At 34.4% G+C, this 19,058-nt stretch overlaps 1 protein-coding gene across 1 annotated transcript in view; it reads left to right on the top strand.

Moving 5' to 3' along the window:
* The window catches only part of LOC149808324 (proteasome activator complex subunit 4B-like), a 155,972-nt gene that overhangs the window by 2,868 nt on the left and 134,046 nt on the right, over positions 1-19,058 (top strand). Inside the window, exons 2-7 of the mRNA XM_089975872.1 lie at positions 5,179-5,319; positions 8,706-8,822; positions 10,601-10,645; positions 11,352-11,501; positions 13,828-13,891; positions 17,291-17,365. Of these exons, the coding sequence (XP_089831998.1) occupies positions 5,179-5,319; positions 8,706-8,822; positions 10,601-10,645; positions 11,352-11,501; positions 13,828-13,891; positions 17,291-17,365 (592 nt within the window). The remainder of the gene's footprint in view (positions 1-5,178; positions 5,320-8,705; positions 8,823-10,600; positions 10,646-11,351; positions 11,502-13,827; positions 13,892-17,290; positions 17,366-19,058) is intronic.

Raw genomic sequence — 19,058 nt, 5'->3', positions numbered from 1 at the left:
ATAAGTCGTATAGTGATATAAAAATAGTTCAGAATGATCCGATTTACAACATCCTATAATATCAACTTGAAAACAAAGCATTGGCAGAAAACTTGTATCTGGTACACCACTCCCTCCCTTGCTAACTCACGCCCCGATAACTCATGAACCTGCTTATACCGCGGGGTCAGTCGTGGATCCCATTTTTAAATCGGAAAATACCCCAAAACTGATCCCTATTTGTTGAACTTGAAGAAAATAGCTATCAAAATTGGTAACGAAAACAATGATATATCGCTCCTTTTATCATCAAAAACAGTAGATATGATCTGGAAATTTTAATCAACATTATGAAATATCAACTTTAAAAAGAAGCCATAAAATTTTTTGCATTTTCTTTCCAAACGACATTCTTAGTACACTGCAATTAAAGATATTCAAGGAAATTTCAATCAATGAAAATGTCACACCTAGTGGAGGCAGTACTTTAATAAATAAATACCAATTAAATGGCCCCTCTTCAACCACCTGCTGAGCGTGAAAATGTGTTGATCTATTGATGATTTTAGCTGTGCTGATATTTACAATGACAGAATTAATGGCTGAAATGCTCCAGATGTACATGTTGTTTTTATAAGTGTACATCAAAAGAACATGATGCAATAGCTGGGCCGCAAGTTCAAAGATTTCAGCTAGCTGGTGAATGGTCAGAAAATCTGCTGATATTTACAGTGACCCAATGCAGAGGCAGAAAGACCCAGAAACATACTTGTAGTCATTATAAGAGCGCATCAAATCAAGAAATTTAGCTTTCATTATTGTGTTTGTTTCCTAGTTTAACAAATTAAGTAGTACATGTGACTTCGAAATCAAGACACATTAAGACTTAGACAAAATGGTGTTTGCAAAATTTGGACAAATATTTTGGGATTAAACAGCAAATTGACCAAGATTGTAATGAGATTCGGAAGAATGCTTTAGTTACTAGAACTGATAGTTCGGATGGAACCCAAGTATAAGAAAGTGTGTGATGCCTGGCTTTATGTTTGGAATAAGGTCTTTCCTTGAATTGACAAAATTCAGTCTCACTCTGATGGACAGACAAGAGCTATATGTCAGTGGTGTAAAGAATTTGGAAAATTGAACTCAATCAGATCCACTGGCTCTTTTCATCTGGACATTTAGCCTTTGCCCTCAGTATGCTTTTCTATGCTATTTTCATAGACCTCAGAGATCCCTGGTCATAGTCTGAACAATTCCATTAGCGACATGTTAGGAACATTTCTCCTAAACAACTGTTTAAATGATCAGAATGGTATTTTCAATACTGCATCTCTCACATTTGTTGTGGACATTGTGAAAATCATGTTCATTCGTTTGCTTGTTTTAAAATTTCATTTGTTACTCAGTAAACTTGTCCACATGAATTTATTATGTTTGCTCTCAAATACACGAAATAGCTGTTTTAGTTCATTCACAAACAAATCTAATAAACTGAAACCTCAAGTCTACTACATGCGTGTCCATGGTTTGCTTACAAAGTAGTTTGTTTAGGCACATGTGTCATGCACATGCGTGCAATATTGTAAAATACTGGATGATTCTAACAATGTAAATGGAGAAAAAAAGGAGTATATAATAAATTCACACAGAGGTCTCAGTAGGATTTTAAAACTAGGGATCCAGACTCCTATTTTGGTAAAAATAAAAAAAATAAGAGTCCCACCAGTAAAAGCTGCAGTCCAAAAGCCTACTGGGGATACCAGAAGTGGCTAAATGTCCAGATGAAAAGAGCCAGTGTATTTTGTGTGGAATTGAAACAACTAATAAATCCAGTGGAATTGAGTAGAATTGACCCCAAAAAACGGCCACAATCTATTCATTCCAGACTAACTGGAAAAGATAATTGCAATGCACATTCATTCACAATATGACTCTAAATTTCAAATTTAATTAGACAAAAAGTTGCAGTTCTTTTTTAAAGTGATGTCAGGTGTGCGACTTAGTTCAAATTTTGATGGGCACAGTTATGTGCGCATTAATATTGTTGTTGTGTACTGATGAATCTGCACTTGTGTATTTATTTTGAAATTCAGCATAAATTCATTTACTTTGTTTCTTGTAGTGTATTTTTGCTTATGTAATTAAGCCTTAGGTTGAATAAGAAAATGAGTATATAATAAAACGGTTACTGCATTTGAATGGGAAAATATGAACTCGTTTTGTTGGATAGATATACTGCACTCGCAAGGTCGTGCATTATCCATCCGAAAAAAACGTCATTCATATTTTCCCATACAAATGCTGTAACCTATAAGTCCACTGTTTGGCTATCCTAAGTGGTTAGATCATCTGCCTTGGATGCTTGAGGTCACAGCTTTGAACCCTGGCCGAGACTTATCAAAGACTTATGAAATTGGTAATAGCAGCTGCTTTGCTTGGCATACAGCATTAAGTGATCAGTGTTACTTTTTAGCCTGGTGTGAGGATAAGGTAACTGGATACCCCAGTACTAGACATTTTTGACAATGATATATTCCATCATATTCCGTTTGGCATACCTTCAGCCACACAACCTTTGGCAGGATGTTAATGTATTGTCAATGTTTTGATACATATCACAGGAATCTACTTCTGCCTGTGATACTGTTATACATACATTCTGGTAAAAAAGTTATTGCAAAGCAACGTCAGTTTCAAATAGAAGGTGCAAGTTTATAGAAAAATGACATAAATATATTTAAGTTTGCATTCCAAAAGCTTTACTTATATTTATCATAATTTTTGTTTTGGGATAAAAAAAATTCTCAGAGGCTAACAGAATCCATTGGAGAAAAATCATTATGGAATTGTGATGAAATTGTTTTCTTCTAAGCAACAAATATTAGATTTAGGTTATAACCTGATTTTTAAAAAATCAGTTGGTGGTGTGGATATGCAGAACAGCAATCATCAACTACTGTTTTGTTACCTCTGAACTGTCTTGCATCCTTCATAATTTGTTTAGAAATGCAAATACATGTAATCAGAGGTGAAAAACACAAAGTTACAGAAAAAGGTTTTATTTTTTATTTGTCATCATTCTTACCATTATCTATAAATTACAAAAGTAATATAGTTTAAAAAAATATTCAATATCAAGATTCTCTTACGGATATTTAAACATTTACTATTAAAGATAAATTGCTTATTTGCAATTAGATACAAAATCCTAATTCTTTGATACAAGTAAGAAAATATATAGAGGAATCACATTTTAATTATGAAATTCATTGTAAAAGTATGTTTATTCATAAATATGCAGAAATTATAATGACAAAGAACCTCATCCGAAAGTATATAACGACAGCTTCACGTGAAACTTTATAACTGTACTGTATTCTAAACAGTGTTACTGATGCACTTATCCATTGTGTCTTGTTGCTATCACAAGGTAAGAATGGTAGCTGAGAATTAGGAATTTTATTTGTTATGTATCTGTTTCAATTAACCACCAATAATGATAGGATTTCTCCCTAAATTGTATGATTAGTGTAAGCAGATGTGCTGCTCATGACCATGCAATACACCTTGTGCACATTTTCATTATTCATCTGCATAAGCAAAAGGCATGTTTCATCATTGCAAATAATGCTTGTATTTTTGGCTGAGGGAGTTAGAAATGTTAAAAGGCACATATTTTCAACAGTGGTTGATGTAACTGTATTCAGATAAGATTTAACAGAACTAAAAAATTTGGATAGCTCAATACCCAAATCTAGAATCCCATTCATATTCTGTTTGAGTTACCTCTTTGGGAAAATTGTCAAATTTTCCTGAAAGAAACCTAAAGTATGCCAATAAAATTCAGCATTTTCATTTCAAAGTTCTGTAAAGACACTGGTAATTATTAATATTCAGCCACCTGCCAAGACTCCATTTGTAGGTCTGTGCATCTAATGAAGAACATTAGTTTAATTATATTGAAAAACTTCTATAAAATTGCAATGCATGTGACCTATGAATGGACAATACTTTTTCTGTTCACTGTTTATCATTAGTTGCATGTACCTATAATTAGCACTCATTTTAAGGGCATGAATAATAATGGTTTGTCTCTTGATGAAGCTCACTTGATACAGCATTGATTAAATTATCGAGCAGTACCATTGCAGTTCTTTGAAAATTAAGCAAAGCCCTCAGATTAGTGACTTTTAAAAGCTTTCATTGGTGTTTTTCACTCTAAAGGAATGGAGATAATACAATGTATATTAGTTCATTTATGTTTATTGAGTTTATAATTGTTGATTCAGTTCAAACCGAGTCAGTGTAAACTAATTGTGACACATCCTCTGTACTTACACAAGAAACTTAAATCTAATGTTTTCACTGATTGATTGTTTTTAAAAAAGCCCAGTGCCACTCCGATATGATCTCAGTTTTCAGTGTAGATTAAGAAACATGGAGATTCCTAAATACTAATCCCTATATAACATAATGAAATGCAGGGAGTGTCCATTAACTTGTTGGCAGAGCTGAAGAGATCAAGAGCAGAGGTGTATGCCATAATTATTAGAAATTCCACACCGTAGCAAATTGTGAAATTGTTGGAAATCATATTTGTTGTGAACCCCTCTATAGCAGAATGTAAATGAGTGTTCAGTCTTATGAGTGTTATCACATGAGGAAAGGACCAACCATTTTCATTTTTTATTGAGTAGGATGTGTCAAAATAATAGTAAAAAGATTTGGGCTCGTGGATTTTAAAAATTCTGGGCAAATTTTTTTTTTTTTACAAGCCAATTGCTCTGGGTCTGTCTGAAGTGAATTTCTTTGAGCACTGCACTGATATATGGAGAGTTCCAGTCTCGCCTGTCTCAACTTCAAACATTATGGTCAGCAGTGTTAAGAAAATTTTGTGAAAGTTTATAAAAGTCATATTCAGGGGTTATGCTGACAAGTATATGAACTTAGACGAGACATCAAGTTCCTTGGTTCCTTGAATAACCACAACAAGTAAAAAAAAGTTTGTTTTTTTCTGCATTGGAGGGCCAGATTTATGAGCTATTGAAAGGACACCTAGCATATTATGATTAAGTATTATCTCAGAAACATATTTTACTCCAAAGTAGTTGTCCTTTTACAAGTATCTTTGCAGTGGTCTCATTGACATACAATAGAGAAATACACTTTATTAAACTTGTTTGTTTTCATTTTTAGGTATATTCGTCTTTATGGCTTGAAATTTTCCAAAGAGGACCATGTAATGCTGGTGAAGGTATTGTTTGAGTTAATAACGACCCCAGATCTGGAGCTCTCACTGGTCCAGAAGTTCTCAGTTCAACTGGTTCATCTTCTCAAGTAAGTGAAATGCATATCTATTGGATACGTATCATATGAAACAGTAGGGATTTCTGGAGAACCCACATAAACAGACATAAGTATCTTTTTTTTGTATTGTTGTTGCTTGTAATGATGACAGTTACTGTGAATCATGATTTACTGCAAAACAAGAAGTGCTTCATGTACTATAATGAATGTCTTTTGACCTTATAAAACCTCTTACACCCTTAATTATTTCCCAAAAATAATTTTGTCATGCTGCACAAAAGTTGGGACATAAAAATTACAGTCCTTTTTAATGTACAATAAACATTTGGGACACCTACAGAGCTTTAAGTTGTGGGTGCACTGGCACCAGTCTCTCTCAAGCTTTTCGTTTTTAGTGGACTTGCTACTGGTAAGGTGCCCTCCTGGTGTGGCAGTGCCTTTGGATTCTTCTGAGGTCTTACTGGATCACAGCAAAGATCTATTCAGGGTGTAATTGATGGACTTGGAATTCCTATTAGGAAATTTAATCTCTGAGGTGACCTCTTAACATTTGAGGGTTCAAAAGCACTGATCAACGGCCTAGCTAACTGGCAAAGAAGTATCCTTAGCCAGAGGTACTATGTGCTACTGCATAAGTGCTTTAACCCTTTACCTCATAGAGTGTATGGCTTTTTAGCCCTTCGTTACACACGTAGCAAAGTTACCCAGTGCATTGCGCTTTAAATGAAACACCTGCTACCTGTTCGACTCCATACACATAGGTCTACCTGTTAACTGTTAAGCAGTGTAGTGTATGTTACATTTAACAGCAATTTTAACAATTTGACATTTTTGGTACACATCTATTATTTATGGAAAAATTTAAGAATAAAGTCTGATCATTATAGCTGTGTAATTATTTTTCACAGAAGAATTTTTTATCTGCTTTAAAATCTTGAGAGAGCTCATTTACTGTCAAGTCAGTGAAGCTGCTTGACCATCCATAGCTGCCATTTTTCATGCTCGAAATTTACAAGTTCTTTGTCTGCATTTACATCACTAAGTCATCTGAATTTGATAATTTATAAAAACTAATTGCTGCATACAACAATATCAGAGCCTTTATTAACACTTTCATAGTTGATTCTAATCGTGAAAACTTTGTAAGTACTGAACGCAATCTGCAACCTCCATTTAGTTGAGTGGGGAATACGACCCAGTTACAGATATTGACCAGAGCATAAACAGCAACCACATGATCTGATGTAATGAGCATTCACAGCAATGAATGTAGTATCTAATAGGGGGTTTTCCCCGAAGGTGGCACTATGAAAACCCACTCAAAATGGCTGATATTTACAGCAGGCATCAAAAGGTGCTTGTATGTGAATCGGGTAGAGGCATCCAAATGTACTTGTATGAGAATCGGGTAGAAGTGTCCAAGGCACTTGTATGTGAATGGAGTAGGGGCATCAGAAGTCGCTTGCATGAGGTAAAGGGTTAAGCAGGCGCCCAAGCAGATTTGGTAGACTATCTTTAAAACTCCTTTCAACTCATTTTCTAAATGCTGCAATGACCAATCTCCACTTTCCTTAAAGAGAGAGTTGGTAGTCAGTCCTATAGGAGTCTCTCCCTCTCATACCAGGTCCCCCTCTTCCCAATGTACCAGTAGATGGCACATTGGGCTGCTTTGGAGAGGCTTGGTTTGACTAACGGGTGATGCTTGATTCCTCTCCAGCATAAAATATGGTTACTGTCTTTGTGTTCATGGCCCTCCACTGCCATCAAGAACCCCAGTTTCTTTTGACCAGACCAATCAGAAATCCTCAAGATTAAAGGCCTTAGGAAGTTTGACAGTAAGTAGAGAAGGCATTATACTCAGATTAATGTCTGTATTGTTTGTTCTAACAAAGACCTAGATCTGCCAACACATTATGCAATGGCGGCTATGGGTCTGTGCAGTTTGTAGTTGGTCTCGACTTATAAGTGAGTATATTTGATATGTAAAAGGATGCTTTGAACATGCATTGCAGAAGACCAAGACATGTTGAAATAATGATACTTTAAACAAATTGGATCCTTCTAAATTGAAAAATTCCAGGTCAAAAACAAAAGCTGTTGGGAGTCATTTTAAAGATGGGTTGTCTGTTTACAAGAGATCTATCACACCTACAGTAAGTGATTATCACTGTCTACGGGCATCATCTCAATACCATACTCCCATGTTATAAGGCACCTCAGAATATCCTTTTTATTTATTAAGCTAGAGAATATCCTTTTTATTTATTAAGCTAGTATGGGCCCCATTTCATTATGAAATAGTTATGTATGAAAATGCTGTGTACAAATTGGTTTACTTTTATTAAGCTAGTATAGACCCCATTTCATTATGAAATAGCTATGTATGAAAATGCTGTGTATAAATTTGATTACTTTTATTAAGCTAGTATGGGCCCCATTTCATTATGAAATAGTTATGTATGAAAATGATGTGTACAAATTGGTTTACTTTTATTAAGCTGTTTGGTCATTGGTCCCATTTTATTATATGATAGTGATGTATTAAAATGCCTTGGTACATGCTGGTCTACTTTTATGCTGTCATAGTGATATGAGTACTGTGCTGTGATTGTATTTGCTTGTTCACTCTAAGTCGCTGCTCACTAAAGTATTAAGGTTTTTGTGGCAGAGTTTATGAAAGGCATTTGCGCATAGGGCACTTGATAGCATGTTTTTTAGGTATGACATTTCTTTCTGCACAATTCATACACATCATGAATGGGTCATTTTAAAGCATGCATGGAAAATTGTTTTACATTTATGCAAATTATTAAAATTATTTTTACAATGATAAGATCAGCGTGTCAGCCAAATAAATTTGTAAAAGAGTATGGAATAGTCTTATGATCAGCCAAAGATATCCACAGTAAACATTTGCTGAACTTTAGCAAAATTGGGATGGACTTATTGATAAGCATCAGTTTATAATCAGATAAATTATCAAAGTTTATATTACACAGAAATGTTCCATGCCAGACACCACAGTAAGTTCTGGATATGTAGATGCCAAGACTTTAGACCTAACTTGAAAGTGTATGGTTTAGTTTTAGAAATTTAGAATTTCCTGATATTGAGAGATGCCAATCCTCCAAATAGTTTTTTTTCTTCTTCATCTTTTGTAGTTCAAAGGTACTTGTACTTTTTTAAGCAGGTAAATATAGGTATTATGCAAAGACTATTTGCCACTGCAGAATACAGTTTTCTCATTGCTTTTCATCTGAAATTAGTGTTGTTTAGATGGAGACCTGCAGCATTTGTTACTACATTGCCTAATTCCATTTCATTTATTAATTTTTTGTTGTAAGTGTTTCAAACTATGGCATGGTTTTTAAAAATGTTTTAGTACTATTAAGTAAATATTTTTACAATTTTAACAGGAAAAAGGAATTGTTATCTCGTGAAGATCTTGTGTTACCATGGCGCCCTTTGTATGAGCTGTGCGAGTCAGTGCTGTATTCCAGATATGAGCATTATGGTCTTCAGCTGTTTCCATCGTAAGACTTTTGGAAATCCTATATTTTGTTTATGTACACCAATAAAATCCAAGTTTGAAATTTGTTTCTTTGTGTTGAGTTTGCATTAAGTTATTGCAAAAATAATGGGTATCACTTCTTTAGTGACAAAGACAGCAGGGGCATCAACAGGTCTAACAAATGTTGTACCTGGAGCCCAAGGGCTACCTGGATGCTTGGTCTGGACTACCATATCATGAAATCATGTAGGCCCATAGGCCAGTTTACAAAATCATGGATAATATTTGTGAATAACACAAAATGGTAAGTTCCATTCCTTTTAAACATTTATGGTATCCAGGGAAGGCCATATTTGAAGATTATATGCCAGGCAGATGTCCTGAAATTTTAATGGCACTTGACAGGCATTTTCCATTGAAAATTACATGGTGGGCATAGGTGGTATCAAAAGTAGTGAGAAAAGAGAAAACATTGATGCCAGAAAATTTGTCATTTTGGTTCTGAATTTGCTTTTACATTAGTGGCATTGTTATATTCTCATGATTAACTGGCTTCCTTTCAATCGAATTATTTATGAAAGTAATTTTTTATTTGAGAAAACTATACTCTAGGATTTAATCCAATATTGGCACTGTATTTTATTCCACTGTTTTCAAAAATCAATAAACACCTCATTAGCATGTTGCAGTTGTTAACATCATGTGATGTGATGTATACTTTCACATGGTTCATACAACCTTTAAATGTCCTTGAAAGGTTTACTTTGAAAACTATTATTTTTATAAAGTTATTATCATTGAAAAGTCTTTGAATTTGTTGAAAAGTTCTTTTAATTTTGCCTTAAAATCCATTAATTTTTCTGAGACAATAGAAAACATTAAAGCTGAAAGTATACATCACTTTTTAAATTCAGAATTTTTATTTACATATTTCCAAAAATGATCAGTAAATATAATTGGATAAAATTGGGTGATGAATGAGACATGACATGGGTTGTTTGCATGTGTCCTTTGCCAAAGTGTGATGTTACTAGTTAACCTGTCTTTTCTTCTACTTTTGTACTTATTAATGCAATGATAAAAAGTAACATCTGGAGAGATTTCAGTTCCAAAAGAAGGAAATACTCCTCGAAAACTTTGTGAAATCTTCAAGCAAAACCTCCAATCGGCATTATTAACTCAGTTTTACTTTGATGCAGGGTTGTCCAGCATGTGGCCAGCATTCCAAAATCTGGCCCTACAACCTCTCATAACTTGTGCTGATTGGTAGTGAAAAGAATAGGCCAAGTTTATAAATGGTCCCCTGAGTGATAAACATTGCTGTGTGGCTTCTTCTGCAAAAATGTTGGACACCCTTTGCTCAGTGGTGTATGCTCAAACCTTCTGACATAAATTCTGAATATTGCACTTCCTCTATCACTGGTTTTCCAATGGCATGGTTGCCAGTAGCTGGCTGCTTTTTGGTGCTGAAATACATTGTTTTGTTGATGCTTCACAAGACTAATATAACTTTGAAAGACACGAACGACAGCAATCCATAAATCAGTTTATATTGTGATATTTTTTATGTTAAAGACAAAAAGCTCTGATTGTAACTCAGTAATCATTACTTTAGGTGTATATGAACATGGTGTTGATATCACATAAACCAAAAGTGAAGAATTTTTATAAGCAAGCATTTCATCTTTTGAATAATGTTCCCATTTTTTTTATAAATCATGTTTTCCATTGTGCATTGTTTATAAATTTATTTTCAAAAAATGGTGTGGATGTTTATGGTTTGTTTCCTTTCTTTTCTAGAAATATTGAAACAACCCTGAAATCTCTTGTTCGCAACTGTCGAACGTAAGTATAGTTATCATGCATACTCAGCTGTGTTCTGTCTAAACCAGTAGCCAGAGTACAGGTTTTAAAATTCATCCTTATGATATAATGTGACATTGAATTAAAACAGCTTTATTATCTTGAAGAGACTTCATTTCAAATGATACAGATCATATATACTTGCTTATTTGTCCAATTGCAAACTACACAGACCTAGATCTGTTGTAATATAAAGTGCCAGCTGATCTGTGTCAGTGCAGATTGTTGGGAGTAATCAATAGAACAAACAATATAGACCTTGATCTGTGTTGTAGTTGGATTTGACTAATGCGCAATATATATATATATATATATATATATATATGTTTCTCTTAAGGAAAATCTTCAGAAGTCGGAATAGGAGAGTAATTCTGAATAGTTCTTCGTTATATGACTGTGATTATTTTATTAAAATTATATTCATATTGATAATGACTTTTTCACAATCTTTAAAAACAGCCACCAAATTTGTAATGATAATAATTTTGTGAAAATGAAAATTGTTTTTCGTTGTTTTTGTCTATCTCAGTTTTACATTGAGGAAATTGATTATAAGAAGAGTGAAATACTTCCTACAGAGTTAGGTGGATGAGCAAAACCATCATAAATTAGCATGATATATAGACCATGACTGTAGCACTGTATTCTCTAATACTTTGAAAATCCACTATTGATATTTTCATTACAGGTACTTTCCAGTAGAATCTACACAGGAAATGCTAGATGAATGGCGACCCCTTCTTTGTCCATATGATACAACAATTGTCAAAGCTTTGGGATACATGGATCATTTTCTTCCCACTAATTTACCCCCAGAGCATCATGACAAAGGCTTCAAGTGAGTCTACTTGCAGGAATTTCTTGTATTTTTCTTTTAAATTATATACACAGGCCCTCACAGATTCATTTGCTCAAAAAATTAAGCTTTTGTGCAGGCAGCAATTTGGTCATCTATAAACTTGATTTTTCCTCATTGACATAATGAATTTTAATAGCTGGAAGACTTTCCCTGCTATTATTGCACTGCTATATCTTTTCCTGGCACTTGTTCCAGTCCAAGGTGATTATTCCCTTCAACAGCTAGTAAGACTCTTTTAGTGTACATGGTAATCTTTGCAGAACATCTCCAGACCCATAGGGGTGCTGCGATGGAGAATCAAAAGTTTTGCCAAAGAACAGCAAAAGCATTTTGAGAGCCACTCCACATGATGCAGAGAAGTTAATTGGAGGGCTGATCCCTACAGTGGCCTCAAAAGACTTTAGGGATCAGCAACACCAGTCCATATCCATAGTATAGGGGCCAGCTAACCAGCTTAAGGTTTTGAATGTCCCCCACATTAAACCTCTTAAATAGGGACCCCTGCAGAACCATCAGACCCAGTTTGAAACTTGTTTCAGTCTTTCTCACAAACATCAGAACAAGTTTAAAACTCGTTTCAGTCTGTATTTCTCACAACAAGGTGGCCAAAGGGGTCCGAGGAGGAAAGAGGAAGGCTACAGACCCCTACATATTCCGTAAGGTGGTGGTAGTCATTTCACTCCTGCTAAGCTCCCTCTCTCTCAGCATTGGTTGTAATGTACCTGAGATGTCCATGGGGCATGTCCCTTGTTTCTTCTTGGAGGTTTACAACCTTCTTTTGCACCAATCAGTCGCAGAGACACTTTTTGTCTGTGGGGATAGCTAATGGTAGACCTCTTAGCAGTAAGGTTGACAAGCTCTTTATATATGCTTCATCATTGCCAAATGATTGCCAAATGAGAGGGCATGTTCGGTGGATACCTTCAGTCTGGGGTGGGATGGACTGTGTGCTTAACCTTCCCACTTTTCAGAATAATCCCTCAGGTTCTTCACAGAATTGGGACCTCCAGATCAAGGTCCATCCTGATAGCTCCTTAATGATGCAATCCATTGATCTCCTTTATCTGATGGTCAGTGAGACCAGGGAATTAATGTTGAGGAGGGATCTGCTGCTGCAGCACAGATGATTCCTTTTACACAAATATCCACAAATTCACCACCTTCACATGGCTCATATCAAATGAGTCAAGCTTCTTTCACGTAATCATAATTTCTTTGTCATTCCCCATTCTGTTGTTCTTTCATTCTTGAGCCAGGTCAAAGAAGGACTTTATTCCTAATGACAGAAGTTGAGTAAGGTACTAGACAGGATTATGTTTTTTTCTCTTCATTCTAGACCTCCAGTTACAAGTTGGAGGAGGAAATAATTACCTTGGATTTGGTACCAGTGCCAGGGAAAGATATAGCAACACAATAATTGCAGGAAATTAAAATTAGTTTTACCCTCAAAAAGTACATATTTGTGTATATGAATGTGTATTTTGTATAAAGTTGTAGTATTAATTAAATGATTTGAATAAATGCAGGGACAGATATTTGCATAGATAATTATGCTGCCTCAGTTGCATCAACCGTATCTGTTGTGGTTTCACAATAGTTTTAACCGCTCCAGTGTCCTAGTGGTTAGATCATCTGCCTCGGATGTGGAAGGTCATGGGTTCGATCCCTGGCCGAGTCATACCAAAGACTTACAAAAATGGTACAAACAGCTGCCTCACTTGGTGCTTAGCATTAAGAGGTTAGTATTAGGACTGGTTGGCCTGGTGTCAGGATAATGTGACTGGGTGGGACATCATCCTGCATGTCTGCAGCATGATGCCCCAGTGCTAGACATCACTGTAAACTGCCACACTGCAGACATCGTAGCAATATGACTGAAAAATTGTTAAAGCTACTTTAAAAATCCCAAATCACCCTCACACACACACAGACACACTCACAATAGTTTCTTGCCCCTGTGCTGCTTGTACTCATAATGCACTTGATGAAAATTTCTCTCTTCACTGAGTCTGCTTCATTATGAAATCATATGGATGTCAGAATTTGATTCACAAAAAATACATTTTTAAAAAATAAACAGATTTAAGTTAATCTGTAATTTGAAGGAGATGACTCAGAGAAGTTCGTTATCGTGTTAGGAATAGCTTAAATGGTTGAAATATTCTCATATAGTTATGCCAACAGGGTTAGGTGGCATGATACTGCGTATAGTATACTTTTGTTTAATAGAATGCTCAGTGAAAATGACTTAAGAATTTTGTTGTGATGCTTTTGTATTGCTTCAGTTGATTATTTTCTTCCACAGATTGTGGTTCCAAGAAATGATGGATCTGTGGGACTCCTTCCAGAACAGTCCTTCTTGGGAAACCGTAAGTCTGACAAATCAAATATTTTTCAGAATTTCTGAAAGTAATTGTGATTGTTGGACTCTTTGCACTTACTTGGCAAACTATTGTAAATGTAGCCTTGTTATTTGTTATCTAGTATGGTCACTGAGGATGAGGAAACCAAAAGACTAGGAGGAAACTATAAACTTTGGATGAACAACTGCTTGAGTTGAACCCAGGACTGTTTGATGCACAAAGCAGGCATTTGACCACTACCTGGGATGGTCCTGACTTTTAAAAAGTTGTCGCCCCAAAAATTGCCTACCTCAATATTTTGCCGTCAATTTTCAAAAAAATTGCCAGAACGAGTAGTGAATATTTTTCCAAGTCTATTAATACAATATGCAATACATATTGAAAAAAGATGGGCTAGTTATTACTTATTGATGACAAGCAGTACAGCCATAATATTACAAAGTAAATCATTATATGACTGTTTTGCACTACTTCAAATGTCTTTGCATCCTGCATCATCGTTAGTGCATAGGTATGATTGTTGTCACCTGAAATAAATGCATTATCAAATGTAAAATATCTACTTTCTTGACATCTAGTCTCTCTCTCTCATTTTTTTAAACGAAACATTAGGTATTAAGCAAATCTATATTATGTATATTATTTTCCAAATAATAGTTTTGTATGGAACTTTAGTTAATGACATTTTAATACTAAAACCCTGTGATCGTACTTTGCAATGTAAGATAAGTGATGTATTTTGCAACCATCGATTTCATTTGTTCAGTAATTAAATGCCACCCCCACCCCCATTTTTATAGCTAGCTTTACAAAGTACATTACCTTCAACCAGGAGTTCAGAAATTTACTTTTGCTGTGCTTTACATGCTTTGCTTATAGTGAATTGCTTCCTAAATGCCAAGAATGATCACTGAATGCTGTAGAATTTTTCTCAACAAGCAAACTAGGGTCTCCATTCCCACCATTGAAACTTACATGAGTCAACACCTGGCATTAATGTACCATCTATATAAGCATTAATTATCATCATTAAATTAAAAGAAGGAGCAAAGAAACATATCACAGAGCATATTTGCCCCTCCCCCCCCCAAAAAAAAACCAATTGGGAACAATTTTTTTATTGAGTCAACGCATTGTGTTTTATGCATATACGAGTTAACAATAAGGAGATAAGGTGGGATATAAACTGGGGGAAATAGTTATCACATGTATGATAGCTTGAGACAACATTTGAACTGTTTACGTAAATTCACACCCATTTTAGGCATTGTTAGTTATTAAAAAAAAGGGCATTTTGCTCTCTGTAAAACAGGTGGTTTCTTTGAAGTATGTTGAAGAGGCTTAAGTCTAACCTTCAGCTGTTGTATAGAATATGAAATAGGGGCACGGGGTTGGGGGGGGGCAAATATCGCACTCCACCGGGAGAAACGGCATGCCCTTTTTGAGAATTTCATGTATATTGGATCCAGAAAATTTGAGAATATTTAGTGAAAATGATGCTTAAATATGCTGCAAACAATCTTCCCGATGGTAGGTCCCAATCTGTGTCTTTTCAGATTCAATCTTCTGGCTTGGCTTTTGAAAATATTTATTTCTTGCATAACATTTGAATAACTTTACGGTATTAACTTAACTTATCCAATGACTATTTTTTTAATTCTTTGGAAATTACTTAATTCTTTTTTGTACATTTGACATGTCAACACAGCCAGGGCATTTTTCATTGGAACGTATTCGAATTTTGTGGAACTATTGGAATTGATAGGACTTTTAGGAAATAGGAATTCATTCATCAAGCTGTAAGTTAATTTAATTCTTTCACTCCTGTATTTTGAGAAATAAATTATTTTCAATTATGCAAAACTTGTTTGTTTTGCTATTTCTTATTGTGTAGTTTAAGTCCCTGCAGTCGTAACATCAGATTGACAGCAAAACTAAAAGATCAATGTGGTAAATTGACATACATTACTTACCCTGCCAAGATACATGTTTGGTGACACACTCCTTCTTCAGAATATCACAGAAAGTTGTAAATGAATTGACAACTTGTGCCTTGATACATATATCACAGAACATCTGCTTTAACTTTGTATAATATCTCAGCCACAGACACCCAAGCTTCCAGCTGTTGAGAAATTTTCGGGAACTTTTGACCCATTCATCATGATGTGGTATTGCTCTTGAAGCATTACTACCATCACTACATGTAGATGATGTTGGACTGCCAGGTATAACATCAGGTTCAGTGACTGTGTTGTCACTAAATCCAAATGCTGTTAATTTTGTTAACTTACTCTTTGGATGAGATGATAAATATGCAACATCTAACCTACGTTTACGCATGATAATATTGCACTGTTGACAGTATATAATTCTGATTGAAATTTGTTCCACAGCACAGCAATCGGTAATTCAAAGGTGGTCAGTTTTCTGTGAAGTTTCAGCAAAACTATTTTATTGGTATATTTGTAAAAAAAAACAACAGGAGGATATCCATCGTTCAGTTAATTGTAGCTGTTTCTGTTCGCTTCTTCAGCGGTCGGTTGATTGTGGGTATAGTCCGGTAGCATGATTGAGTGTATCACAGCATACAGTACTCAGGCCAGATGTCAACATAAGTGGATTATGATGTAACAATGCTCTGTAAAGATGGTTTTGTCAATACAAACATAGGATTTGTTTATATAACAGATTGCAGTGCATTGTGTATCCAAGTTTTTGGTTTCCTTTCATGGTCCCTTTGAATTTCTCCACTCCAAATCCATGATTGTATGTACGAATGAAACAGCCAAAAAGGCTGTCGCCAAAATAATCAACAGATGATATATTTTATCGCCAATAAGGAAAAAAGAATTGCAATTTGCGATGTTGGCGAAGCCCAGGACGATCCTTGACTGCACTGTCCAGGTACAGTCTTTGTGCATGATGGGAATACCAATGAAGCTATACAGAATATACATAAAGGTTCATTTTCTGTTAAGTGGTTTATATTCACTGCATATTTTTCTGAAAAATCTTTGATGGGAATAGGGAAATTTCAGGTGAAATTTTGAATGTTGATCATTTGGAAAGTTTGGAGAATTGACAACTTCAGATATTTTGAAGGGTGGTAATTCAGTAGCTGAATATAATTACCCAGTATAACCTGTTTGTAGTAAATTTTAAATTTATTGAATTTCTGCTCATTTTAAAGTAATATGTTAGAGTACAATTTATTTTTTTAATAAATGCATATATTTTTTGTAAACAATGAAATCATGTTAAAATTAAATCATATTCTTGGGGTTGTATGGCAACAGTAAGTTAAGTGACCTTAAATATGACTTGAAAGTATAATATTAATTTCATTGCTTAAAGTTCAATGTTATGTTGAAATTATAATTATTCTCTTTTTCCCCTTTGCAGAGTTTTGTGAATTTATTCTCACGTCTTGCAAATGACAACATAGGATACATTGACTGGAGTCCATATTTATCAAAGGTAATTCTATGTACAGTTATATTTACATATATGAAGTGGTACATGACCCAGGTTTATATGAGTAGTTTGAAAACTTTTACATGGCCAGTTAGTGTTAACATTTTAGGTTTCTGTTTTAATTCAAACCAGTAGTTGATTTTAGATCCTTTGAGGCCCTTAATTGAAGAACAGCAATTAGCAGTTGTGCAGAAAGGTTGTGTATTCATAAATATTAACTTTTTAAATATGTCTAGGAAATCAGTATAATAATATTGCATTATGACTGCACTTAAACCTCATTGACAGGACATATTTAGATAAACATGAGTTCCAGTTAAAAAACGTTTGGATTATATAAAATCTTGGGGACATTGTAAAACCATAAAATTACTTCCCTTTGTATGTTACTGTAAATCACAAAATTGTATCCCTTTGCATGCTGCTGTGAATGAAAAAGTTTTAGCTAGCATAATATTTTAGCAACTTCAGGGTGCAAAAATATATTTACTAAAGTTTGTATGCTAGTTAATGACTTGTGATAAATATATTTGTTGAACCCCTCATTGTTCTTAGAATTCAGTCCAGTAAAACCTGCCATTAGAAACCACCCATTCTGCAAGCAAAATGCAGTCTTTCAAGACAGGTGGTCTCTCAAAACAGGTTTGTGCAAGATGACCAGTTTTCATGGTGGAAATATGATAGGGCTTAAGAAGGAAAAATACAAATGAGTTAATTGTTTTATTCTTTATCCATAGTTTTTGTTAAAATATTCCATTAATTTCATCCCAGAATAATTTTATATATCAATCAAGATGTACATTTATCTTAAGACATTCACATTTATATTTGAAGATCACATGTGCATGTATTAAAATCTGAATTACAAAATCAACTTTTTATTTATATTGTGTATGAATTACACTGTAGCAGTTTTGGGTTAAAAATTTTTTTTATGTGTACTAATGAATGGAATTAATCCATCCAGAAACAAAATAAATGTATTTATTTAGAGACAAAAGTTGGATATATATATATATATATATATATATATATATATATATATATATATATATTTTTGCACCCTGAAGTTGCTAAAATATTATGATTGCTAAAACCTTTTCATTCACAAAAGCATTCACTGGTGATATAAAGAGATTAACTAAATAAACAAAAAATTTAACCATCTTCTCTATGGTGAACTGATAGAAGCATGGTGTTTGGGGTTTTATTAACTGTAACATCAAAAAAGCAACAAGCAAAATATGAGCGTTTTACAATGACAATCAAATCTGGAGGACAGTAATCATTTATTTAAGGTAAAGGCAAAAATCTCTTCATCCCAGGCATTATATATTGACTCCAAAGAAAAACCCTACTTGACTGCCATTTAAGAAGATTCCTTATTGTTACATTAACAGCTTAGTATGGTTTTTCCCAGATGATAAAGAAACAATACAAACCTTTCAAATGACTTTAAGTTCATGACTACTTCTTTAGAGAAGGAAAGGTTAATCTTAATGTGGATTTACATGACTTTGGCACTAGAATGGTGGTTTGTGTCATGTATTTTAGTCTGGTTTATTGTCTGACCAGTAGCCAGACTAAAGATTGTGTTGTTGTTTAGAACAAACCCTCATTAGCAGTCATGTTTACAAATGATTACACAAAGGTAGTGATGTTTATCAAAAATAGTGGTCGCTGGTTGCTTTCTGCA

This window comes from Sinohyriopsis cumingii, chromosome 1 (genome assembly GCF_028554795.1).
Source record: "Sinohyriopsis cumingii isolate HCF-2022 chromosome 1, ASM2855479v2, whole genome shotgun sequence".
Lineage (NCBI taxonomy): Eukaryota > Metazoa > Mollusca > Bivalvia > Unionida > Unionidae > Sinohyriopsis > Sinohyriopsis cumingii.
The sequence above is the reverse complement of the archived record's forward strand: the minus strand, read 5'-3'. Positions and strand labels throughout refer to the sequence as shown.